Consider the following 27500-nt stretch of genomic DNA (forward strand, 5'->3'; position numbering starts at 1 on the left):
TGTGTGTGTGTGTGTGTGTGTGTGTGTGTGCAGGAAACTTATATATATACTATTCTGCTTAAATAATGGAACTGCAAATACAATATCCTTACGTAATTCAATTCTATTTTCATTCCTTCACTTCCTTCTGTATTTCATATATTCTCTATAATAATTATTGCTTAAACATTTTCTCGCACCGTCTCTGGTGAAAGGATATATAAAATATCACGGAAACAGCAGAAAGTTCTATTTATAAATGTCTTGAAAACTATTCACAGCCTTGGGTTTTTTTATATCATTCTGTTAATCATATATTCTGTTAATCATTCTGTTAATCACACACACACACTCTCACACACACACACACACACACACACACACACACAAACACACACACACACACACATACACACACACATACATACATACATACATATTACATATTCGCAGCAGACGATTCCTTTGAAACTACCCAAGGTTTTCACATTTCTCTCGTCATTGCGACTAGTCAGAAGTAAATTCTGGAATTCTGCTCAGTATAAAGAGTCCTTCTAAACTTACGCACGCACACACTCACACACACACACATATAGATAGATAGATAGATAGATAGATAGATAGATAGATAGATAGATAGATAGATAGATAGATAGATAGACAGATAGATATGACATTGGTTCTGAGAAACGAAGAATTCCGACTTCGGATTTCTTTTCGGTTGACGTAATAATACTGGTGAGGTTCTGTTCACATCAAAACAGAAGAGAAATATGTTGTACACGCTTCTTTAAAAAAAAAAAAAAATAATAATTTTTCTACTCACTGTTTGGCCGAATGTTTACAGTGTTGTTGAATTCAGCTGCTGCCGCAGAATACTAAATCTGATATATCAATCGTTACTTTATGCATTTGGTGACGTATGTACACTCACCGTGGAGGGGCTCTGTTAACATTATCAACACATGAATTAGCGCAAAAACACACGCATCTAAATGTACGTTAAATCAAGCACCTACTCACATATGCGAAAAATAGAGGAGCGATAGTGAGAGAGCGAGCGAAATTTGAGAGCTATAATGTGAGATGGGGAGGAAATAGGCTATACGAAAATATAAACAGAAAGCGCTTTTACTGGCCTGAAAGCGGTTGGGAGTGTATTACACAGGTTATGTAAGAGTATAGAAAGTTTAATTGAAGTGTTTATAAAAAACAATGATTTTACAATAGCATTTATTGGCCGGGATAATAAGACATTAATTTGTTATAACTTCATGGAAATGTTAGCTAAAATGGATGAAAGTCTGTCCCGCGTTTAAGTATAATTTTGTTGTTTTTTATTACTTTTTTTTTATTTTGCAGATGAATACTACTACTACTACTACTACTACTACTACTACTAACAATAATAATGATAATAATAATAATAATAATAATAATAATAATAATAATAATAATAATAATAATAATAATAACACAAAAACTGAGGCAGAACTGGACAGCCTAGTCCAGTCTGTGCGGATTTTCTCCAGTGATATTAAGATGGAGTTTGGACTTTCAAAATGTGTTACGATGATTATGAAACGAGGAAAGCTGGTGAAATAATGAAGGTAATTCAACCTCAATCCAGTTATGAATACCTGAGAATACTTTGGGCAGATGGAATCAAACACAATGAAATGAAGAAAGAGACAAAAAGAGAGTACCTGCGGCGAGTAAGTAAAATATTTCTTCAAAGCTAAATGCCAGAAATATAATGTTGGCAATAAACTCGCGCGCAGTCGCAGTAGTTTGGTATGGCGCTGGAATCTTGAAGTGGACAGAGGAGGAACTAAAGGAGATGGACAGGAAGTCAAAAGAGCTTCTAATGATGCGTGGAACCCATCATCCACGTGCGGACACTGATCGGCTATACATGAAGAGAGTAAATTGAGAAAGAAGACTGATAAATGGGTGAGACTGCGGTTTCCATGGCGTATATAAATCCAGTCCGTTGTAGGATTACTCGTTTCTGCCTACTCTGTGGACTGGAGCAATGTGAAATGAAGAACATAACGGATTGCTCGATCCTGGAATTGAAACTACAATCTGTCGATCATGAGTCTAACACCTTAACCACAAAGCCACGCGCCTCTACTCTTCATGATAAAGGAAGCAGACAAATACATAAGAAAAACAAAGCAAATTGAAAGAAAAAAAAAGAACAAGATGATTGAGATTAATATTTTATAGAATAAATATTTTATAGAATATAAAACATAGTTTTGATCAGATCTTTTTTTCTTTTCTTTTTATTTTCCTCTCAACATCATCCATTGTTGTATTCTTGCATGCATATAGCGTCCCAAATTTCGTTCGAAGTTGGAAATTCAATATTTAAGCAAAGCGCAATTCCGTTCATTTTTTTATCATAATTTATTTCTTGATCATAAGGCCCCTTCCATAATGTTACGGAACATTAATAACTATAAATAACATTATATGATGTATAACGCCGGACAAAATTCTTAGTGACATTTCCTCCGACTTTACGTTCTGAGTTTAAACTCCGACAAGGATGGCTTTGCCCTTCATCCCTTCGGGATCGATCAAATAAGTACCAGTTTAACACTGGGATCGATGTAATCGACTTAACCTCTCCCCGAAATTGGCGGCCATTGTGCCAAAATTTGACACCAATGTTATGTATAACGGCTGTTTACTTATGTCCGAAGAAGATATTTACATACTAACGTTAACAAAACCAGCCCAAAAATTTTAGCTTCAATTAGGCTTACGCAACACCTCAAACACTTTTCTATTTTATTGTCAGGATCCACAGACAATCCGAAGAAAATGCTTGGTATCAATAAATATCTGTGACCCCATGCTGTGGAAGTCTCCCAATATTCTTCTGGCGCTGAAAATTCCTGGTGCTAAACGATTCTCTGCACAGTGTGCATTATTATCAGAGCAATCCTCTACAAGAATCATGCTATAGCAAAAGCCAAGTTATGCCTCATTTTGCAATTGGCTTCAAACACGCCGGATACCAGCCCGAAATTTCTAAATCACTACGTTATGGTTAAATAACCATAGACCCTTCGCTGGTTTCACTTTCTCATTTTGACAGCTTTTTTTTGTGTTTTTTTTTTGCTCTCCTAGGTTTCAAGCAAACCTCATCAACAGTTTAAGCGAGTAGAACAGCCTGTTTTACCGCTGAAGACGACTAAGTACTGCTACATGCACTGTATTATATGTAATATGTTTTAAGCCTTTATTCTGTTTATTGTTTTGTTCCTCGTCCGTCCACTAACGGTCTCGTTTCGTAATGTTTTGGTCCCATTCCCAGAAAAATTTTTGCCGCTGCCTCCAGAGTAGCAGCAATCTTATCGATATTGGCTGAAATTGCGTTCGACCTTTCTGACCGCTAACTGATGAGGTGTTCGTGAGCTTCTGTGCTCTCTGTTCGCCTGTATATTTAGTATAGTTCGTTTGTTTATTTACTACACGTTTTGAAAAATTATATATATATATATAATTTATATATATTTAATTTTTTACCTATATATATAGAGTAGAATATTATGTCTGATAAAATTCAGAAAGAAAAAAGTTACATAAAGTGGAATACATGGAAATAACTTTTATGCATACTGCTTTAGATTTTGTGATTCTTCCTCATTCGAAGAACGATTACTTGGTATTTCTTGAGATTTAGCCCATTCCTGTACATCTCCACTCGCCAATATCGCAAACATTATCGTTCCAGATACAGAAAGTGCCGCACACAAAGCTAAGACAATTTGCCATTCTTCTTGTGTCCCATCAGGTGTAAGAGCTTTGGATGATATTGGAGCCAAGAATCCGGGCAATGAACCAAAAGTGTTGGTAATGCCGATCAATACACCAGCGTATCTAGGAGCAATGTCCACGTGATTGACATTGAAGCCGCCAATGTAAAATGCTAAGCAGATACCCGTGAAGAGGAAAAGAATGCCGGCCAGAGTTGTTTGGTCACAGTCAAGGAATCCTATAGCAATCAGCAGTGACGCTGAGCCAAGGAAACAAATACTCTGAAAGAGAACTCGTACAGAGCGCGTTGAAAGATAATTCTTTGAACGCAAAATATCTGCAAACCTTCCACAGAATTGCACAGCCGCGAACTGTCCAATGAACGGAGCAGAAGACATTAAACCATTTGATTTCGCATCGATATTTAATGCTTCTTTCATATACAAAGGCAGAAGCAGCTGGAAAGAAATAATCGTCCAATTGTAAAATGTGTGAGCAATTATAAGAGCCCAAACGGCGGGAGTAGTCATAATTCTCTTCCATGGCACGCTCTTAACTTGGCCTTTGTGTATTATAGTTTTGTTTAAATAAGAACGTTCTTCTTCGCTGATAGTTGGATGGACATCTGGAGTATCAGAAACAACATAAAACCACACACAACTAAACACTAACGATATTCCACCAAATATATAGAATATAGAACCCCATCCATTGTCAAAGCCATAAACGCAAAGGAAACCAGAAATTGACAAACCCACAATACTACCGATTAATAAACCAGAGAAAGAGACTGCAACCAACACACTATTTTCTAATGACGGAGCCCACCGTCCCCACAGGGATAAGACAGCAGGACACATGGGCCCTGAGACCAGACCTGTAAGTATCCTCAATACAAGAGTAAAATAACCACTAATTCGTGTTAGACTTGGGTGGAGAACGGTCAGGACAGAAGCTGAGAATATGGAAGCCCCCATAACTTTCTTTCCACCATATTTGTCAGCTAATACACCGCCAAGAAGGTTAGTCACAATGTAGCCATAATAGTATCCAGCCAACATGTTTGATTGTAGAGTATTGCTCCATTCGAACTCTCCTTCAAAATTTTCTCCATTTGATGTACGATTGTCTAAACGAGAACAGTGTTCGTTATCTAGAGTACGGTCGACTTCATCAATTGTACGATTGGGTGTTTTCAACATACAAACTAACGACATACTCAGGTCTACACGTAAAGTCTGCATGAGAAGCAAGGTGAAAAAGCTAACATAGCATAGCCGCCATCGACATGAACAATAATGGCTGATAAATTCGTTAAACTTCGACATTTTCTTTGACAGGCTCTATTCTAATCTGTTTTTCCCATTGTTGGCTCAGTGAGTTTGAGGAACAGCAAGATGTTCTACACTAACCAATATTTATTTTCCGTACTTGCAATGAAAAATTGGCAGCATTCCACGATTCAGATTAATATTTATACTGCTGGCTGAGTTTGGTGATGAGAAGACATTATATCGGAAAAATTTCTTGACCGAAATTTAGTCAATTCCATTCTGAGTCTTTATTCATCAACCTGAAAGAGAAAGAAAATATAAAAATATAAAGAAATCATCGAATCACACTGTTGTCGAAGGGAAAAAAATAAAGATTATTTTATTCAGGAAAGTACGGAGTATGGGAAAGTACAAATATTTTACATTGATACCATAGACCAGTGGTCCCCAAACTTTTCACAGTGGTTCTCAACCCTTTTATTTAAATTAGTTTTCCCACTGACACCTTTTAATATACTTATCCTTATGTGTATGTTTATATATATATATATATATATATATATATATATATATGTATGTATGTATGTATGTATGTATGTATATATAATACACTGTTTTACTTTGAGATTGCTAATATTAACAATACTCGCAAATAAAATACAGACTGGAGTTGTAGTGCTCCAATTGAGCTGTATTCCGTTTAATAATCCGAATGGAGGCGATGCAAGCGGAAACTAGAGGAACATAACATAACCAATAACCACACTCAAAATCCAATATATATATATATATATGTGTGTGTGTGTGTGTGTGTGTGTGTGTGTGTGTGTGTGTGTGTGTGTGTGTGTGTGTATTCTTCTACATTAATAAAATCGATATAAAAATTCCAAATAATATAAATATAAAAATATATAAATATATATAAATATAAAAATACATATGAATGGATAAATATCGATATGATATATACAACACAGTGAATTTTAAATTTAAAACTTACAATACATTGGTGTAATAAAAATTTGATACGATAAAACATTAAAAAGACGAACTAAAATACCACGAAAATATTACAAAGAGTGACTCGTGTGTAATTGTATAATATGTATTTCTGTATTTTCTTTTTTGCATTATGTGTAAACATCCTGGTGAGGGGAGTGTCAGTTTAAAAAAATATAAAATTTATATCATATTACTTGGCACGTCTCCGAAACGGCCTGTAGATGGAACTTTTAAATCTTTGTTATATTTTCGAGGTATTTTAGAGCGTCTTTTTAATGTTTTATTCCAACATATGTTTCGAAAGTAAAAGAATTTGAATAACATCTGCGTTTAGCTCCATTTATTTACTTATATATATATATATATATATATATATATATATATATATATATATATATATATATATATATATATATATATATATATATATATATATATATATATATACATATATATATACGAAATTTTGAATTTAGTTAACGGACCCCAGTATTACCTTTGCATTGCAGACCACCAAGAGTCCGCGGACTCCAAGTTGGGAACCACTACCATAGTCTATCAATTTATGTTACTTCATAACTTTTAAGTTAAATTACGTTACTTCAAATAAAGTTACTTCATAACAATGATTTCTGTCGCTTTCTTTAATTTTTTTTTGCCTGTCTTGTGCATCACATGTGATATGCATCTCATATTTCCAGATGCACCGAATATTTTGCACATTTCCATAATTTTTTCAACCACCAAGGGATCTTGGGATTTATTGAAGGAAATCTTTATACTTCTTCTGAAAACGGATGAAGCAAGGAGTAAAACTGAAAACAAGCACGGGCGTTTAGGGAAAAATTAGGAAAATGTTTTTGGACACTCGAGTGGCCTTAGCAGAGTCCACTCTGTTGCACACACACGGAATGAGTCTCAGGTTAGAGGATGTCATCATATTTTTTCCTTTTCACAAAAATAAAATTCGAGCGATTTTCTTTCCTCGAGTGACTGAGCCATGAAAAGGAAAACATGTTTACAAGGCGAACTAAAGTTTGCTCCCAGACATAAAGTTGACTCATCATTCAATGTTTTACACTCAAAATCGTAATTCATTCAGATATCTGGGTTCTGGTAAATTTTGTAAGAATATGCTTCGCTGAAAAGGTCAAATAAGATCAAAACTTCGATTTATCACCGTACTTTCCAAAAATGAGATTCATACACCACTGCATAGTTATATCACGAAGTGAGTCTGTCACCATTTTGTAAGGAGTAAACTTGAGTAGCTTCTCATGGGAGATTACTGCAACATTGGTATTTATATACACAATTTGTTCATTTTCTTTAATTCTACCACCTGAAGATCTATAAAATGATATTGCTTTTTTTATCATTGAGATTAATGATTAAAGTAAAATGTTATAAGCTATAAAACAATGAGATTCAAGCAAATAAATTTTTTAAATTGTCAACGTAACATACTCTACCACCTGAAGATCTATAAAATGATATTGTTTTTTTTTTTATCATTGAGATTAATGATTAAAGTAAAATGTTATATGCCATAAAACAATGAGATTCAAGCAAATATCTTTTTTAAATTGTCAATGTAAATATTGACAATTTGTGTTATATATTGAACACGGCTGTTCATGTTGTGTTATATGATAATATTCTGTGTTTTTAAAAACTATAAGTAAAAAACATTTGATTTAAAGCAAAGAGGAAATGCGTTTTTGTATGCGAGAGAAAGAGAGAGTGAGTGTATGTTAATCGGTATATGGATATTGTTTTTTTTTTTAAGTATCTGACAGGGGTTACAATGGTACCGCGATGAGTTTTGTGATGTAATACTGGATAGATTTAAGAGACAGCATGCAGCTGTCTGCAGAAAAAGCCCTAAAAGGCGAGGACAAGCTCTCCTATGAATTGTACAGCAGTGTCTTCCAAACGCCATAATGTCATCATTGCAAAGTTTCGCCTTTAGAAGACTAATTGCACCGCGATCCATCTCCCCTCAATTTCTAAGTATAAGGACGACGGACCATAGAATAAGTACAAAAGATTCATTAGTGACTTGATTGACGAATTTGAATGCCGTTTTGATGACATCAAGGATTCCTTGCCCTTGATGAAAAAGTTATTTTCAGCCCCTATGGAGATAAATGCGGCCACCACCTATGACGAATTTCAAATGGAGGTTTTGGATTTGCAGTCAGATGCAATATTACTATTATTGCGTGCTGGCAAAGTCGTTAGCACGCCGGGAAAAATGCTTAGCGACGTTTCGTCCGTCTTTACGTTCTGAGTTCAAATTCCGCCGAGTTCGTGTTTTCTTTTCCCACTTCCGGGGTTGATAAAATAAGTACCAGTTGAACACTGGGATTAACCTAATCGACTAGCCCCATCCCCAAAAACTGCTGGTCTTGTGCTAACATTTGAAACCCGTTATTATTATTATTACGACTTCTTATATTTGGAGTTTCAACTCCGCCGAGGTCAACTTTCCATTTTTTTATTTCATATCAGGGTCGATAAAATAAGTACCAATTGAGGGCTGGACAATAATCGACTGGCCCCTTCCCCAGAAATTTCAGGCTCTGTGCCTGTAGTAAAAAGAAAAGAAATTATTGCTTTGATAAAAACCACACCAATAGTTATACTAAAATCCCGTTATTTACCCATTTTGAAAACCTCAAAGAATTGTTGTTTCTTATTAACAGAAACGTGACAAATATTATTATGGTCTTTCCTCATTTAGATTGATAGTTTCTTCCTCATTCGAAGAAGTTTTAATCGATTTTTCATCAGATTCAGCCCAATCTTGTACATCTCCACGCGCGAATATCGCATAGATTATTGTCCCACACACAGAAAATATGGCACACAGTGATAATGCTATCTGCCATTCTTGCCGTGTTCCATTAGGTGTTAATGCTTTCGTTGTTAAAGGCGCCAGAAAGCCAGGCAACGCCGCGAAAGTATTGGTAATTCCGTACAATATACCAGCGTATTTAGGAGCAATGTCAACATGATTGACAATGAAACCCCCTACATAAAATGTTAGAATCATCCCAGTAATAAAGAAAAGAATTCCGGCCAATGTCGTTTGGTTGCAATCAAGGAATCCGATCACGATAATCAGAGACGCTGAACCAATGTAAGAAACTGACTGGAAAAGAACTCGGATGGATCGTGTTGAAAGATAATTCTTTGAACGCAAGAAGTCTGCAAATCTTCCACAAAATGGTATAGCAATCATTTGTCCAATAAACGGAGCTGAAGACATTAAACCATTTGATTTCGAATCGATACTTAACGCTTCTTTCATATACAATGGCAGAATCACTTGGAAAGAAAAAATAGTCCAGTTAATAAATGTATGCGCCATAATGATGGCCCAAACGGCTGTAGACGTCATGATGCTTTTCCAAGGCACGTTCTTAACTTTACTTTTACATTTTATTGTTCTGTTTAAGTAGGAACGTTCTTCTTCGCTGATAGTTGGATGGACGTTTGGATTATCATAAACAACATAAATCCATACAAAGCTAAACACCAACGATAATCCACCAAATACATAGAATATAGAACCCCATCCATTATCAAAGCCATAAACACAAAGAAAACCAGACATTGACAGTCCTACAATACTACCGACTACTTGACCTCCGAGTGAAATCCCTATCAAAATACTATTTTCACTAGGTGGAGCCCACCTTCCCCATAGGGATTGTATAGCAGGGCACATGGGCCCTGAAACCAGACCTGTAAGTATCCTCAATACGAGAGTAAAATAACCACTAATTCGTGTTAGACTTGGGTGGAGAACGGTCAGGACAGAAGCTGAGAATATGGAAGCCCCCATAACTTTTTTTCCACCATATTTGTCAGCTAATACACCGCCAAGAAGGTTAGTCACAATGTAGCCATAAAAGTATCCAGCCAACATGTTTGATTGTAGAGTATTGCTCCATTCGAACTCTCCTTCAAAATTTTCTCCATTTGATGTACGATTGTCTAAACGAGAACAGTGTTCGTTATCTAGAGTAAGGTCGACTTCATCAATTGTACGATTGGGTGTTTTCAACATACAAACTAACGACATACTCAGGTCTACACGTAAAGTCTGCATGAGAAGCAAGGTGAAAAAGCTAACATAGCATAGCCGCCATCGACATGAACAATAATGGCTGACAAATTTGGTAAACTTCGACATTTTCTCTGCGTGTTCCAATTGTATTCTCAGAGTTGTTTTAATTCTTTTCTCCCTCAGCAAGTCTTATACACAGCAAGATCTCATACACTAACTATATCATGCATTCCGTAATTGTCTCAAAAGATTTGAACTATAAAACGACGGGTAACTGCGTGCAACATCACGACATTCAGATAATATATTCTCGGTAAGTTTTGTCGATTGGGTTGCATTAATACCAGAAAATTTTCATGACTTGAAGTTATTTTGTTTTTTGTGTGCTGGTCAATCTGTAATTTTAAAAGAAAAAAAATATATAGCATTATCAAAAAATAATTTTATTGTTTTCTTAGATTAAAATAACCCTTTTTATTTATATAAACATGACAAAATACAAATGCTGTACTTTACAAAATTTACAATATTTGATCCATCGATCTACATATTTCTTTATATTGTCACTTAATTTATCCGTTCAGCTTTTCACTTGATTCTAAAGGGTCCACTACGCTGCAGATATGCAACTCTCAGGTCTGTGGATATCATATCCTTCCCATCACCTTATAAAACTTGGGTGATGTCTTTTCCTCTTTTTACTAATCTATATAAAAGAACATTTTTACGGGACGAACTAAAATCCCTTAGCCTCCCAGTCATAAAATTCACTAATCATTCGATGTTATTCCCCCCAAATCTTTAATCTCTCAGTCATCTACGCGAAGGTTCTGGTAAATCTTGTTGGACTAAAATTCGTTAGGAAGTCCTAATAGGCCCAATACGTTTCTTTAGCCACCACAGAACTTTCAAAAGATCCGGTTCACACGTAGTTTATATCACATCCCTGCTTCATTGATCACGATTGGAGTGAAGGAAGGAGAGTTCTGTTTTGTAAAGAGCAAACCATTATATAGCTTCGAAAGGGAGATAACTGCAATAACCTAATATACGTACAATTATTCATACTCAACAATTATTTTACCCGAATTTGTGAAGACCAACCGGTGCGCATGATTAAGATTTACTTGTTAGTCAAATTAGCAACAAAAATAATGTGATTCAAGCATGCGATACAAAGGCAATATAAACAACAGTTCAGCATAACGGACGTCTGTTATGTATGTATATATATATATATATATATATACCGACATATGTATGTATGTATGTATATTATATGTATATATTATATATATACATATATATATATAATATATACATATATAATATATACATGTAATATATATATATATATATATATATATATATATATATATATATATATATATATATATATATATATATATATATATATAATGTATTACAGAAAAATTCAATAAAGATTACGCTCGCGAATACAAGAGGCTGGAATGGGATTCTTCTGAAGGATTTCTGAAGTAACGGTACTGAGGAGGGTACGTCACTCGAAGAGCAAGGTGTCTCTCCAGTTTGAGCCGCGTTACTTCTCTGCATGGGGAGGTCCAGATCGATGGACATGTGACTAGAATGTGACAGAAGAATCACAAGACGAATTCTTCCTTCAAGCCGAGTTACCTTGCAGGAGACCTAGGGGTAGACTTGGAACGACATGTTTGGATACTGTCCGTAGTTTCAATTGGTCGCGCTTGATAATCCGGTTGAAATGTGTTGCTTCTAAGAGGATTCTATGGAGAAGAAGCCTGAAGATTTTGATGCCCACGACCTCCGTAGAAAGAGTGAGCACAGAAGATGGATATTTGGAGAATATAGAAATAAAATTTAAAATTTATATTTTAGCGTATGTAGCAGCATGACCTGAAACTAGGATTCTAAGAATATCTTGTAACTTAAATTATGTGAAGTAGATTACTTGATATGATGACGCGAAATCAGTGCATATAAAATGCCATAGTTATCCATTTATAAAGTTCAAACATTTATTTTGTTTTCTTTTCGAAGTTGAAGCAGTTAGAAACCCGATATTTAATTGTAGTCGAAATGGCAATCGTAGAAGACATGAACATCATCTTATCTCTCCTATAAAATGACACACTCAAAGAAAAAAAAAAGGTAAACCGAAACTAAACAGCTTTTTACGGACGGTAGGAGTTAAAAGAGAAATAAACACATGTATGAAAATAAAATGAGAAATTTACGAAAAAATAATTCTTCTGTTGCTATTTGGAAGTGCACCAACATCGGCAATAAATATATAACGCACCGACTAAAACTTTCTGCTTCTCTTTTTTTAAATAATAGGTGGGCTTTGAAGGCGGCAGCGTACTGGCACAATGGTTAGCACACTAGACGAAATGCTTAGTTGCGTTGTGACGTTCTGAGTTCAAATTCCACCGTGGTCGACTTTGCCTTTAATTGTTTCGGGGTCGATAAAATAATTACCAGTTGAACACTGGGGTTGAGATAGTCGATTTATCCCCCAGTATTACTTGGAATTTCGTTTCCATTTATTATTTTTGGTCATATATTATTTCCCAGATCAGCTCCGATTAAGAAAACGAATCAAAGGCGTTCTAACCGTGACCATCTTATCTATTTTTTGAGGACAAAATATATCCTAGGCCTCGGCTACCTCAGCTACATTATCTTGCGTCTGTCGTTTTATAACGACTTATAATTTGATGTACTCGTCCGAAATAACACCGCCAGTCTGCCTCACGATCCAGGACGATTAAGGTGTGTCGGATATTGGTGTAATTCATGGTTTTAATGATGCTCAACACATGTATATCTTTTGATCTGAGGTCGTTGAATAAATGAGCTTGCTTCAAACCCAGCTTCAGATCTCGTATATTTATGCATCAAATTTCAAGTAAGACTATGTCGGTCGCAGAAGAGGAAAGAGGTTGTCATGTACCATTGTTTTGGAGATGGGCAATTTTCTCGGTAAATGAACGCGATTCCTTCATAAGGACTCTCCAAAATGATTTGGCTCTTTTCCCCCTTTTGTCTTTTTTCTTGTGATGTCCAACGTCAAAGGAATATTTCGTTCTGGGAATTTGTAGGTATCTGTGTCTCTTTCTATCTTTTACTTTTTTTTTATCTTTTACTTGTTTCAGTCATTTGACTGCGGCCATGCTGAGGCACTACTTTGAAGGGTTTTAGTCGAACAAATCAACACCAGGACAAATTTTAATTTTAGGCCTACTATTTATTTTATCGGTCTCTTTTGCCGACCCGCTAATGTTACGGCGACGTAAACAAACCAACACTCGTTGACAAGCGGTAGTGGGGTACAAAGACAAACACAATGACTCAGACATGCATATTTTTATGCATATTTTTATGCATATATATATATATATATATATATATATATATATATATATATATATATATATATATATATATATATATGTATGCGTGTGTGTATATAATATATATATATATACAATATATATATATATATATGAATCGTGGAAGATATTTATAAGCCATTTAAGAAACACAAAACCCGTTAGATTCACTTCAACATTTAAATTTAATTTGCCAAAATATTTTCGTCGCTTTGAGACCGCGACCTATTCACTTACAAAATTCCGTGCTGCATATATATATTATGGTAAAATTCAAGGATCAAAGTGTAGGAAGTTAGTAAGATTCGAGCAATCCGAAGAAGATATAAAAACAATAACTTTCAGAAACAATAGTGGTTTATTGTCGTCTCAATTCCATATAATTTAAAATGGCCCAGAGTCACCCATGCCCCATCGTATAACGGTTATCACAACAAATGCGATCTATGCATCGCCGAAGTCTTTTCTATTAAACAATCCACCAATTATTTAAATGAACGAAACCATCTAATCTTTAATTACAGACACCGATTATGAAACACATTCTCAACGTACAAATATTTGCGCCCCCACACCCCTAACATTAAAACTAAATTATATGGAATTGAGACGACAATAAACCACTACATTAAAACTATACAGGCGCGCATGCGCCTATCTTTTCTATGTGACTGTAGAATCTTGTGGATGTGCAGAGAAATAGTTAGATCATTGAAAATGACCACGTTGAGGTATTATGAGATATGAAACGTCAAACAGCTAGGAAAAATAGAATATTCACTCCTAAATATTGTCGCCATTAATAAAGAGGGAAGAGTGTGTTGTTAAATCAGCGTTGCTTGCCTATTTGATAAAAGAATGGTAAAAAAAAAAAAAGAATACGAGAAAATAGAAAAATACGAGGATCCAAAATACGAACTTCAACGAATTTAGGACTGCCGTAAAAATATAATTATCGAAATTGTAAAAGAAAACTTAGAAATAATTACAGGAAGTATTAATGGCCGGTAGGGAATCTTGGATATCGAGATATCAGCATGATTAACAATGAAACTCCCAACATAGAATGTTAAACTAATTCCAGTGATAAAGAAACGAAATCCGGCCAAAATAGTTCGGTTGCAATTAAGGAATCGTATTACGATAATCAGAGATGCTGAACCAATATAAGAAACTCACTGGAAAAGAAGAACTCGAACAGAACGCGTAGTAAAATAATTCTTTGAGCGGAAAAAGTCTGTGGCTTTGACACAAAATGATACAGTAAGGATTTGTTCAATAAAGGCAGCAGAAAACATTAAACCATTTGTGTGTGTGTGTGTGTGTGTGTGTGTGTGTGTGTGTGCGTGCGTGTGTGTGCGCGAGTTTTAGCCTTGTTTTTCCTCCTTTAAATGTATAGATTCTTCCTCATTCGAAGAATTTTTAATCGATTTTTCATCAGATTTAGCCCAATCTTGTACATGCCCACGCGCGAATGTCGCATAGATTGCTGTTCCACACACAGAAAATATGGCACACAATGAGAATACTATTTGCCATTCTTGCCGTGTTCCATTAGGTGTCAGTGCTTTTGTAGTTAAAGGAACCAGAAAGCCAGGCAACGAAGCGAAAGTATTGGTAATTCCGTACAATATACCAGCGTATTTAGGAGCAATGTCAACATGATTTACACTTAGGCCTGCATAATAGAATGTTAAGCTGATCCCAGTAATAAAAAAAAGAATTCCGGCCAATGACGTTTGGTTGCAATCAAGGAATCCGATCACGATAATCAGAGACGCTGAACCAATGTAAGAAACTGACTGGAAAAGAACTCGGATGGATCGTGTTGAAAGATAATTCTTTGAACGCAAGAAGTCTGCAAATCTTCCACAAAATGGTATAGCAATCATTTGTCCAATAAACGGAGCTGAAGACATTAAACCATTTGATTTCGTGTCAATACTTAATGCTTCTTTCATATACAATGGCAGAATCACTTGGAAAGAAATAACGGTCCAGTTAATTAATGTATGCGCCATAATGATGGCCCAAACGGCTGTAGACGTCATGATGCTTTTCCAAGGCACGTTCTTAACTTTACTTTTACACTTTATTGTTTTGTTTAAATAGGAACGTTCTTCTTCGCTGATAGTTGGATGGACGTTTGGATTATCATAAACAACATAAATCCATACAAAGCTAAACACCAACGATAATCCACCAAATATATAAAATATGGAACCCCATCCATTATCAAAGCCATAAACACAAAGGAAACCGGAAGTTGACAGACCTACAATACTACCTAATATCTGACCGGCAAATGAAATCCCTATCAAAGTACTACTTTCACTTGGTGGAGCCCATCGACCCCACAAGGACTGCACTGCAGGGAACATGGGCCCTGAAACCAGACCTGTAAGTATCCTCAATACGAGAGTAAAATAACCACTTATTCGAGTTAGACTTGGGTGGAGAACGGTCAGGACAGAAGCTGAGAATATGGAAGCCCCCATAACTTTCTTTCCACCATATTTGTCAGCTAATACACCGCCAAGAAGGTTAGTCACAGTGTAGCCATAAAAGTATCCAGCCAACATATTTGATTGCAGAATGTTGCTCCATTCGAACTCTCCTTCAAAATTTTCTCCATTTGATGTACGATTGTCTAAACGAGAACAGTGTTCGTTATCTAGAGTAAGGTCGACTTCATCAATTGTACGATTGGGTGTTTTCAACATACAAACTAACGACATACTCAGGTCTACACGTAAAGTCTGCATGAGAAGCAAGGCGAAAAAGGTGGCATAACATAGCCGCCATCGACATGAACAATAATGGCTGATAAATTCGTTAAACTTCGACATCTTTTGTGACCTGTTTTCTTTATGATGGTTTTGTGGATTTTCGAACTGTTTGTGACGTTTCGATATTCAAATTAAAATGGATAAAATATTGTCTCTTCGTTTTGATCAATTTAGTGTTTCCTTCTGGCAGCTTGTTGATCAATCTGGAATCAAAAATAAAACATTAAGCATATCACTAAACCACATCGCTTTCTTCACTAGCAACGACGGAATACTTATTTTTTTATGATGGACCAAAGGAAAATTCTAACTGGGCCCCACCTGCGAGGTCATGCGCTGTTAATCTTCATATGAGATCATCATGTCGCACAGATATGAGTGTGACGCATGTGCCTGGTGTACCCTTGTCAGACGAGTAATCATGATGGATATACTGGGCTTCGTATATTTTACCCTAGTATCACTTTGATGGCATGCACTGCTCTATCAGTCAATAATAATAATAATAATAATAATAATAATAATAATAATAAATAGAGGTAACTCGAATGTGGAATCTAAAAACAGAAACAATTCCTATCATAGTAGGTGCCTTAGGTATAATAAAAAAATATTTAGACAAATACATAACAAAAACACCAAGACTTACAAATATATATAACATACAGAAAATTGCACTACTGGGCACTGCACACATCCTACGCAAAACACTTTCAATACAGTAACCATAAGAGCATCACAGCAAACCACAGCACATACCCAAGGCACACAGAGCTGCGCTCGGTAGTGAAGTGAAAGCACGTTATAAAAATAAAACTACTGAATAATAATAATAATAATAATAATAATAATAATAATAATAATAATAATAATAATAATAATAATCCTTTCTACTATAGGCACAAGGCCTGAAATTTAGGGGGAGGGGTTAAGTCGATTACATCGACCCTAGTACTCCACTGGTACTTTAGTTATCGACCCAGAAAGGATGAAAGCAAAGTCGACCTCGGCGGAATTTGAACTCAAGTTGGCGTCCGGCAAAATACCTCTAATACACAAGTCAGGGAGGAGAAACATAATTGATACAAATATTATTTAAAATAATAATAATAATATATTTTATTGTTTATTAATAATTTTATTGTGTTGTATTGGGAATCTGTACATTCACGTGATTGGCTAAGTGAACTGTATTGATTAGTATAAATGAGCATGCGCAGAACAGTGTGAGAAGAGTGACATATGCGCCAATTTCTAGTGGAGGTTTTTTTTTATGCTAACTGGACCGTGACGGTATTCACAGAAGAGTGCAAAGGTTGGACAAATGAAAAGAAGATAAGACTTCTTTTGCGTAAACTAGCTCCGTCAGAGCACGAGAAATACTGCAACTTTATTCTACCAAAAAAACCGCCAGAAATTTGTTTTGAAGAAACAATTAAAATATTAACTGATATATTCAGTGAAAAGAACTCGCTATTGAACATGCGACATGCGTTGGGAATGCCTGAATTGGAAGAAAAAAAATGAAAAGAATGACTTTATTATATATGCAGGAATTGTAAACAGAGCGTGCGAAATATTCAAGTTAGGAGAGTGGTCCCCAGATATGTTTAAATGTTTGATATTTGTCAAAGGATTTAATTGCAAGTGAGGATGCAGAAATAGAGGATGCAGAAATATTAATGAAACTGACACAAGACACTGAATTAACCTTGCAAAAAGTGGTAGAAGAATGTCAAAGTACTATTAACCTACGGCAGGATGCTGAAAAAATTGAAAATAATAATATAAATGTACAGGTATTTTAACTTATGACAAACAAAAAAATAATATATACAAGGCCCAAACCGTGTTATGGTTGCGGCGAGCTGCACTTCAAAGGGGACTGCCCCTTTAGGAATAAAGAATGTTTTGCTCGTGGCAAAACGGTGCATAAACGGTCGCAATATTGAGCGATAAAGAAACTTGGAAGAAAATTGGAAGACCTACGTTCAAGCAAACAAAGCAAATAAGTACATGGAATCTCTGGACAACAAGTTCGATTCTTGGGTGAATTAACGCCAGCTGTAACATTTCATAGGAAGACGCTGAAAACGAAAGACTACATATCAGAAAATACCATGAACCTGTTTGGTACAGAGGGATGGAGACATTTACTTTGTGGGATTTGCCCATAACTACTTTCTGTAATAATGTGAATGCGTCGCACGCCAGTTCGGACAAGGCATCTGACAAGTTAAAAATGAAATTAAAAGAAAATATATCCTGATGTTTTATTGGGAGAACTTGGTTCACGTACGAAAATAAAAGTGAAATTCCAGCTAAAAGAAAATGTGGTTTTTAAACCAAAGAGAGCTGTGACTTTTGCGGCGTTGAATCAAGTAGCAAAGAATTGAAAAGACTTGAGAATATTGGTGTAATACAAACAATTATGTCGATGAGCGCAACACGGGTTTGAAATATTATTCGATGTGTGACAATGTATTGTTTTACGTTCAGAGGGTTGTGGTACCTGTTGTACAACAAAATAGAATGCTAACAGAATATCATGTAGGATATCCTGGAATTGCAAGGATGACGGCTCAAAATGGCCTGAAATTTGTAAGTGCAGAAAACTACGAAAATAACTATTGAAATTTTGGATGAAATATTTGCACGTTTTAGTGTGTTGGACACTATTGTGTCGGATAATGGCGCGCAATTTACAGCAAAAGAGTTCAAAGATGCATCAAATGGAACATGTCACTACCCCACCATATCATCCGAGGTTAAATGGACTTGCGGAGAGTTTCGTGGATACGTTTAAGAAAGCGTTGAGAAAGACCAGAAACGAATCATTAGTGGATATAAGTTTTACGCGTCTATAGAAAAACCCCAAACCCCAACACAGAGTCGGGTACGTCACCCGCTGAATTAATGCTCGCCAGAAAGGTACGACCAGTATTTTATAAACTGTTACCAGGAAAGAAACAAAGAATACAGAAAAATACAGTTAATAATACAAAATATTTCAATATAGGAATGCAGTACTTTTTAAAATGTACAAATATGGAAAACAAAGTTGGGAGCAAGGAAGAATAACCAAACGTCTTGGTAGAGTGGTATATATGGTGAAAGGGCAGACATGTGAGCATAAGAGAATGTAAATCAAATAAAAGAAAAAGAGATAAACAGAGGGATGGAAAAGCTTATTGAAATACTATATGATCTATTTGATATTCCGGAGCGGCAGGAAATGGTTGAACCAGTGCGCAACTCAACTAGAAAGAGAAAGCGGACGGAGATGTTAGAGATTGTTTCTAAACGAGAAAAAATATGCCGATTTCTCCCCATGGAAGTAATAAAAAAATTAAGAAAATAAAGGGAAAGCCAATCTCAAAGGGGAGAGGTGTTGTATGGGGAATCTGTACACACCCGTGATTGGCTAAGTAAACTACACTAGTTAGTATAAATGAGCATGCGCATAACAGTCTGAGCAGAGTGTCATATGCGCAGTCATAGTGTACAGGTCATAAGAATTATTTAATAGAGATATCGTGGAGTTCTTCTTGAAGATGCACTGTTGGAGAGTAATAAGAGAACATTAGGAACGTTTGATATTATAATAGTTCAGACATAACAGCACGACGAGAAGTCGTACGACATATCTTCATTTCCAAGAAAAAAGCTGTTGAGAACATGAGTGACATCTAGCGTCCACAATAATTCTTGCGACTAGATAACACACTAAATCTTTTCACAATCTCCGTTAGTTGCTCTTCTCTCTTTTAAATTCAAAGATTCTCTTTCATGTATAGAACTATCATCGTACTTGGCCCACTCTTGAATTTCCCCTTTCGCCATAATCGCATATACTATTGCCCCTAAAACAGAAAACCCTGCACATAAGGATAACACAATTTGCCACTCTTTTTGTGTTCCATTCGGTGTAAGTTCTCTAGCTGTTATTGGAGCCACAAATCCTGGTAGGGAACTAAATGTATTCGTAATACCATACAATACACCAGCGTATTTCGGAGCAATGTCAACGTGGTTCACATTAAAACCGCCTATATAGAGAGACAACATGACACCAGAAAAAAGAAAGAGAAAACCAACCAATGAAGCTTGGTCACATTTCAGAAATCCTACAGAACTGAAGAGAATCGCTGAGAAAATGAAACACATAGTTTGGAAAAGCACTCGGACCGAACGAGTTGACAGACAGTTCTTTGAGCGTATAAAGTCTGCAAGTCTTCCTAACAAAGGCATGGAAATGGCTTGTCCTATCCAAGGAGCAGACGACATTAAACCGTTTGATTTTGTTTCGACGTTTAAGGCTTCTTTCATGTAGAGAGGTAGTACTAAGGCAAGGGAAAGATCAGTCCAGTTATAGCAAGTGTGGGCCACAATGATGGCCCAAACAGCAGAAGAACTCCAAATGTTTTTCCAGGGTATGTTTTTAACTTTACTTTTACACATTACAGTTTTGTCCAAGTACGAGCGTTCTTCTTGACTAAGAGAAGGATGGAGCTCTGGACTATCATAAACAAAGTAGAACCAAGCAGAACTGAACAACAGCGACATTCCACCAAATATATAAAATATAGACCCCCACCCATTGTCAAATCCATACACACAGAGGAAACCCGATATTGAAAAGCATACAATACTACCTATGAGTTGACCAGAAAATATTAAACCAAGCAATGCGCTACTTTCAAGAGGTGGAGCCCAGCGACCAAATAAAGACTGTATCGATGGAAACATCGGTCCAGATACTAACCCAGTTAATATCCTTAAGACAAGCGTAAAGTAACCACTTATTCGAGATAAACTCGGCTGAAGCAAAGTCAGAACAGATGCTGAGACAAGAGAAAAGCCTAGAATATTTCTAGTGCCATATTTGTCTGCTAAAATGCCTCCAAGAATATTTGTTAGAATGTAACCGTAGAAATAACCAGCCAATATGTTCGCTTGAAGATTGTTGCTCCAGGTGAACTCTCCATTGTATGTTTCGTGTGAGGAGTGATTGTGAGTAAGAAGGCCAGAACACTGTTGGGAACTCTGAGTACTGTTGACGTTGTTAGCCGTACGGTTTGGTGTCTTCAACATACAAACAAAGGCCATACTTAAATTCACCCTCATTATCTGTAAGAGAAGTACTGCAATAGAACATATATAACATAACCTCCATCGATATGAACAATATCGACCAAAACAGCTGCTAAACTTCGCCATTGTTGACTGATATTCAGATAACCTCTAATTCTTAGCCTGCTTTGAATTTCGTTGATTTTTCGTTAATCAATGGCGAAATTTTTATATGAGTGAATGTTTAGATCTTTGTTCCTGTTTGTGTGTTGGGTGGGTGGGGATAAGTGTATTGTACAGGCTATATTTCTTGAAGTGTATCTAAATCAGCACCTTTTTGTGTGATATATTCGCAGTTGCTTTATTTCTCATAAACCAGAGCCAAACTTTTAGTAAGCTTTCAGTCTCTCTCATACCATATTTCTCTTAAAATAAACTGCCTTTGTCTCAAATGATTTTGAAAATTACAAAGAATTTCATAAAATAACATAAAACTAGTGTCTGAACCATAATTTCACATGAAATTTTGATGGAATCTTAATTAAATTTAAATCACTTTAAAATATGGAAATATGGGTAGTCTTGAACGCTTCGATATCAGAGGGATTAATCAAATATTTGTGAGGTACTAAGTATGTATAAGTGCAAGTGTTTATAATTAAGAGCGCAAACATCAATTGGGTTTTACTTCATATGCCCGACTTTGATTTTTGTGGCTCTCATCAATCAGAGTCAAAATGTCTCTTGCACTTCAGTGTTTGTGTCTTTGTATGGATATGTGTCTGCGAGTACATATGAGCGGGAAATGTTTTTTCTGTATATTTATCTTAGTATAAATATACTTCAATTTTTATTGATATTCTCGTGTTCGGTGCCTTATAATTCTGTATCTTAGAAGTGGCTTTCAGTTTTTCATATGTATCCTGTACATTATGCTATCCTATAATACAGAGTCACCGGAAGTTGGTTTGTTCCTTTCATCGTCTGTTTCCGTTAACCTGAACAGAGAGATAAAATGGAGAACTATAAAAACAGCGTACATGAAATCATTTCTCATCTTGATAATCATACACATCGTCTCTCTACGTGCTTATAATTGTTTATATATTTATATCATAAGTTTACTGGTTTAGTCATTTTTTTTTATTCCTGCGATGGTTTCAGGCGTAGCCCTGCGGCCATGCTAGAGCACCTCTTTAATCTATTTCCTATCTGTTTGTTTCATCGCTTTATGACAAGATTTATGACTGGATTTGTAGTAGCTAATCTTCTCAGAGTTGTCTGTTCCATTATCGTTGTTAGAGGTTATTACTGTTTATCTAACTGTTGTCGCTGTTATCCAAACTCCAGAGCGCTAGCATTTGTTTCTTTGTAAGAAACCGGCTCCTTTCTTTTAGAAGGAATACTAAAAGATAAAAACAATACATACATACATATGTAGGGTGAGGACAAAGAGCAAATATCATGCACGATGATCGGGTAAAGTCGCTTGGCGGATGAGGATGTTCCGTAAAAAAAATTGAAAACTTTGTAAAATATTTACAGGTTTAATATCGAAATGGTAGGTTTTTCTTTTGTACCTTACATAGTTTAGTGTCCTTTGGAGCAAGGCACTGGACTAAGTTATAAGAAATTTACATGGAAGACGAGAAATGCTGGAGTATCCAAGAAAGAAGAGAACAAACTAATTTGCATTCACCAAATAGAATTGAGTAGATGAACAGTAAACATTTCAAAACATTCCAGGGATTCTCCCTTTGTGGTTCCTGGGCTAAAAGTATGTGTTATCACATGTATGTAGAGAATACGTAGAGACAGATTTAGATATATGCACGCGCGCAAACACGTAGACACGAGCGCACACAGACATACACACGCGCGCACACACACCTACACACACACACACATACACATACACACATGCAGGCACACACAAACAGCAATGAAGCGTACGCACATTATGCACTAAAGTAACACGCATGTCGACTGCATGGGCGGAAGTTCATCCATACACACATACACTCACATACATGCGTATACGCGCACACAAAAGCCAATACACTTCTCTACAGACTCCAAGCTCTGGTCATTTTGCTATGTGACCAGCTTGAATTCTTCAAGGAGAAAAAAATCAAATTATTCTGAAAGAAAAGCATGCATACGTATATAAATAAATGAATAAATACATGCATACACATACATATATAAACACATCCATAAATACATATAACATATACACATGCATGTGTATACACACACACACGCACATATATATATATATATATATATATAAATACATCTATATAAATATAAACAAACTAACATTTGTCTTTTTTTTTATAAGCGTTGTAATGTGTATTGTACGATACAAAAGAGATGGGGGTTTTTTAACACAGAATTGCCGTTAGAACAGCTTTGTAATGGTAATTTACCCTGTATTCCAAAGTCGGTGAGCTGGCAGAAATGCTAGCACACCGGGCGAAATGCTTAGCGGTATTTCGTCTGTTTTTACGTTCTGAGTTCAAATTCCGCCGAAGTCGATTTTTTACCTTTCATCCTTTCGGGTTGATGAATTAAGTACTAGTTGCGTACTGGGTCGATCTAATCGACTGCCCCACTCCCACAAAATTTCTGGCCTTGTGCCTAGAGTCGAAAAGAACTTACCCTGTATTCCTGTTGTTCTAACGGCACTTCTGCGTTCGAAAAAAAATATCCTCTTATTTGTATCGTACAATATAAATATATTTCCAATGAGTTTCTGGTAATTAGTTTGGAAAAACAAATCTCCATAAAATATAATCTATCTTTCTAGATCTCCACTGCCTCATCTTCAGGCTCAAGAGATATTACATTTTTTTTTTGTCGTTTAGCAGTAGGAGACACAAGTAATATCGATTAGTGCTGACATTTACGACAATATTTCAATTTTTGAACGACAGACTACTACGTCAGACTACTACGTCCCTGAGAAGGTTGTGGGGGTAGGGTCCTCCTTCTTGGTCTACCCATGGGTCTCCTACCAGTTGGCTGGGTTTGAAGTATCCGTCATGTGACTCTTTCCGGCGACAATCTAACTGGTGGGGGGGGGGATTTTATTTTTGGGGGTGTTGCCCAAAATTTACGAAAAAAATACTATATAATGTGGGGATCGCAATTCGTAACAAATGGACCCATTTTTGTCTTCTAACTTTGTTGTAGCAGACCACATGCAAATGAAAGAGTAATGCTGTGAAACTGATGGAAATAAATCTAGGTCCCGATTTATTTGATGTCGGTTCGGCTAGAAAGGGTGTTGCCAGGGCAACTGGGGTAACACTTCTGCATCCGCCATTGATCTAATTACATGACAGACGTGTCGGCTCCGTGACCATTCATTTGTGGAAAAGTAACTACTCGACCTGGCGAGATTCTCTGATCACCAAGCTACGCATTCCTGTCCAGTGACATTACTTCAGTGACTCTTCGCAGAAACGCCATTCCGGTTGTTCGTATTCGCAATCGCACCTGTTCGGCCAGTACCCCACATTCATGACCAGGTGTGTAGTATGAACGCTGGAGTACGAAGAAACGCGCATTAAAGAAATGGACAAAAAAACGACAACATTAGCAAGCGGATAAGCAGTAGTAGTAGTAGTAGTAGTAGTAGTAGTAGTAGTAGTAGTAGTAGTAGCAGCAGCAGCAGCAATGCTAGTGATGCGTCTTACCTTTAAACTTCAGACGAATCAAACAATCCGTCGGCACCACCAGCCACCAGATACCACAATGCAAACGTACATCCGGTTGGCCGTATCGTTGTTGTTGTTGTTGTTTTGCTGTTGTTGAGTGTCCAAAAGGCTAAGATTCCTGGTTCTTGACACCTGGCTACTAACGTCCGGCAGGAATGTTCTCAGGTGACGACGTGGTAGATAACGACTGACTGCAACAGATTAAATAGGTAATAACTTTTTTAAAAATCCTTTTCCAATCTTAGATAAATATTTGTGTATTATACATATACATACATATATGTTTATATATATATATATATATATATATATATATATATATATATATATACCGAAGTAAGCACATAAATGTGCAACAAGGTGGGGAAAAAGAGTACTCAAATACCAGAGATAGAGTAGTGTGTGCGTTTTGAGGGATATGTGACTGCTATTTTTAGCAGGCCGAACGACAACGCAGAGATTTGTATTTCTATTAGTAGTGTCAAAACGTTTCACAGTTTATGGTGTGCCGCTGATGTCAAATGCACCCCGGGTAGATCAGTTCGTGTTATAGGCGTGAGGAACATGTCTAAACCCATGGTTTTCATAATCGCTGCTGCTGCTGCTGTTAGTTTTATCGAGGTGGGGGGGGGGACCTTGAGACACACGACATATCATTATTATTATTATTATTATTATTATTATTATTATTATTATTATTATTATTATTATTATTATTATTATTATTATTATTATTATTATTATTATTATCATCGTCGTCATCATCATCAATATTATATACATTGTACTTTGAGCTTAATTGTCTGGTAAACTTAAAACTTAAGGATTTAGAGAAAAGCGGGAGGGGAAGAGAAAATAAATGAATAAATAAAAAAGAAAGAATTTAGGTATGATAAGAGATAACAACAATGCAAGAAAGGGGCAAAGATTAAACAGCAGCAACAACAACAACAACTGGAGTTGATGTAATCGACTTAATCCCTCTGTCTGTCCTTGTTTGTCCCCTCTATGTTTAGCCCCTTGTGGGTAATAAAGAAATATATACAAAACATACTTTACATAATCATCACCGGAAGGAAAATGACCTTTGGAAAGCAGCTCAAATGTGCTGGGAGCCAATTTTTTTCGCTTGCATGCATCCGTGCATGCATACATAAATACATACATACATACATACATACATACGTACATACATACATACATACATACATACATACATACATACATACATACATACAGACTTTTATCAAAAAGTAACGACAGATGCAATTTTGAGGAACGGGCCTTAAAAGCTGTCCAGTTTTTTTTTTTTTTATAAAAGAGGTTCAATTTTTTTTTTTTTTTTGCAAATGTTGTAGACCAGCTTCTTTCTCTGAACTGAACCAACTAGCAGGACCTGGGATTTGGTTGTGGTGATACACGGATAGACATGGATAACAATTTTACCCCTTCTCTCTCTCTCTCTCTTCCTCTCTCTCTCTCTCTTCCTCTCTCTCTCTCTCTTCCTCTCTCTCTTTCTCTTTCTCCTTCTCTGTCCTCTCTCCCTATCTGTCCTCTCTTTTTCTCGTCTTATTTTACGTTTGTGAGCATGTTTTTCCTTATGTTTATGAAAAGAGGGAACGTGTTTATGTCAACTGTGTTCAGTTAATTAATTGTAATCGAGAGAGAGAGAGAGAGAGAGAGAGAGAGAGAGATTGCCCTCTTTCTCTTTCTCTCATTCTCTGTGTATATGGACATGTTTCTACGAGCGCGTGTGCACGTGCGTATGTGCATGTTTGTATTTATACGTGCGTATGTGTATGTGTGTATGTTTGCTTCCAGTGCCAGAAAGTACTGTCGCCAAAGCAACACAGTATCTATTCAGCCGCGCCAAAACAGCCAGCGTCAAAAGAACCGCGCCCAATCGCCTCAATTCGCTCATACATAGCTATCTCTGCTGCGTCAAGCGATGAGGCACACATGCTGCCACGCATCGTTGATAAAGAATTTGCAAGGCTCCGATTACTGAACTGATAGTCATGGCATGGCATAAACGCAAGGTAACTGAAGGAGGAAGGACTTGCATACTATACAAATGTGTACGTGTGGTAAACAGTCGAGATAAGACACCGACCGGACAACCCAACTACCGCAGCACAGCGCAGAGAAAGACACCGAGGTTGTTCGGAATGTCTGTGTACGTGTCAGTCTGGAACGCATGTAAGAGATATCACTAATTACCGTAAAGAATGCATTTGTTAATAAATATTTAAGTGGTCAAGTATTTTGAATGGTCAAGTATTTTGAATGATGTCTTCATAAAGAGAATAAAAACGCGAAAATAATATTATAATTACAGGTTAAATATTATCATTAAAGATCCTGTTCTCTTTTCATCGCCTTAACTGCTCGTAAATCTTTTTTTTTTTACA

The 27500-nt window shown here is 36.2% G+C and overlaps 1 protein-coding gene and 4 pseudogenes across 5 annotated transcripts in view; all 5 read right to left on the reverse strand.

The window, feature by feature from the left end:
* LOC149131048 (putative transporter slc-17.2 pseudogene) overlaps window positions 1–944 on the reverse strand; it is an 8210-nt pseudogene extending 7266 nt beyond the window's left edge. The window contains exon 1 of the transcript XR_016238355.1: window positions 806–944. The product of XR_016238355.1 is annotated as a putative transporter slc-17.2 pseudogene, transcript variant X2 (transcript). The remainder of the gene's footprint in view (window positions 1–805) is intronic.
* Window positions 945–2191: 1247 nt separating this feature from the next.
* LOC128250664 (sialin pseudogene) lies at window positions 2192–25205 on the reverse strand (annotated as a pseudogene). The gene is made up of 2 exons (XR_016238352.1): window positions 25069–25205; window positions 2192–5326 (listed from the first exon to the last, which is right to left on the reverse strand). The product of XR_016238352.1 is annotated as a sialin pseudogene (transcript).
* Window positions 8100–25210, reverse strand: LOC149131049 (sialin pseudogene; annotated as a pseudogene). The gene is made up of 2 exons (XR_016238351.1): window positions 25069–25210; window positions 8100–10502 (listed from the first exon to the last, which is right to left on the reverse strand). The product of XR_016238351.1 is annotated as a sialin pseudogene (transcript).
* Window positions 13669–25208, reverse strand: LOC106868751 (sialin). The gene is made up of 2 exons (XM_014914160.3): window positions 25069–25208; window positions 13669–16494 (listed from the first exon to the last, which is right to left on the reverse strand). The coding sequence occupies exon 2, from the start codon at window positions 16349–16351 to the stop codon at window positions 14870–14872; it is 1482 nt and encodes a 493-aa protein (XP_014769646.1). The 5' UTR covers window positions 16352–16494; window positions 25069–25208; the 3' UTR covers window positions 13669–14869.
* On the reverse strand, window positions 17409–25204 carry LOC149131050 (sialin pseudogene; annotated as a pseudogene). Its single transcript, XR_016238357.1, has 2 exons — window positions 25069–25204; window positions 17409–22362 (listed from the first exon to the last, which is right to left on the reverse strand). The product of XR_016238357.1 is annotated as a sialin pseudogene (transcript).
* Window positions 25211–27500: the final 2290 nt, after the last annotated feature.

The sequence above is a fragment of the Octopus bimaculoides genome, chromosome 25, assembly GCF_046866305.1.
Source record: "Octopus bimaculoides isolate indiv1 chromosome 25, ASM4686630v1, whole genome shotgun sequence".
NCBI classification, from domain to species: domain Eukaryota; kingdom Metazoa; phylum Mollusca; class Cephalopoda; order Octopoda; family Octopodidae; genus Octopus; species Octopus bimaculoides.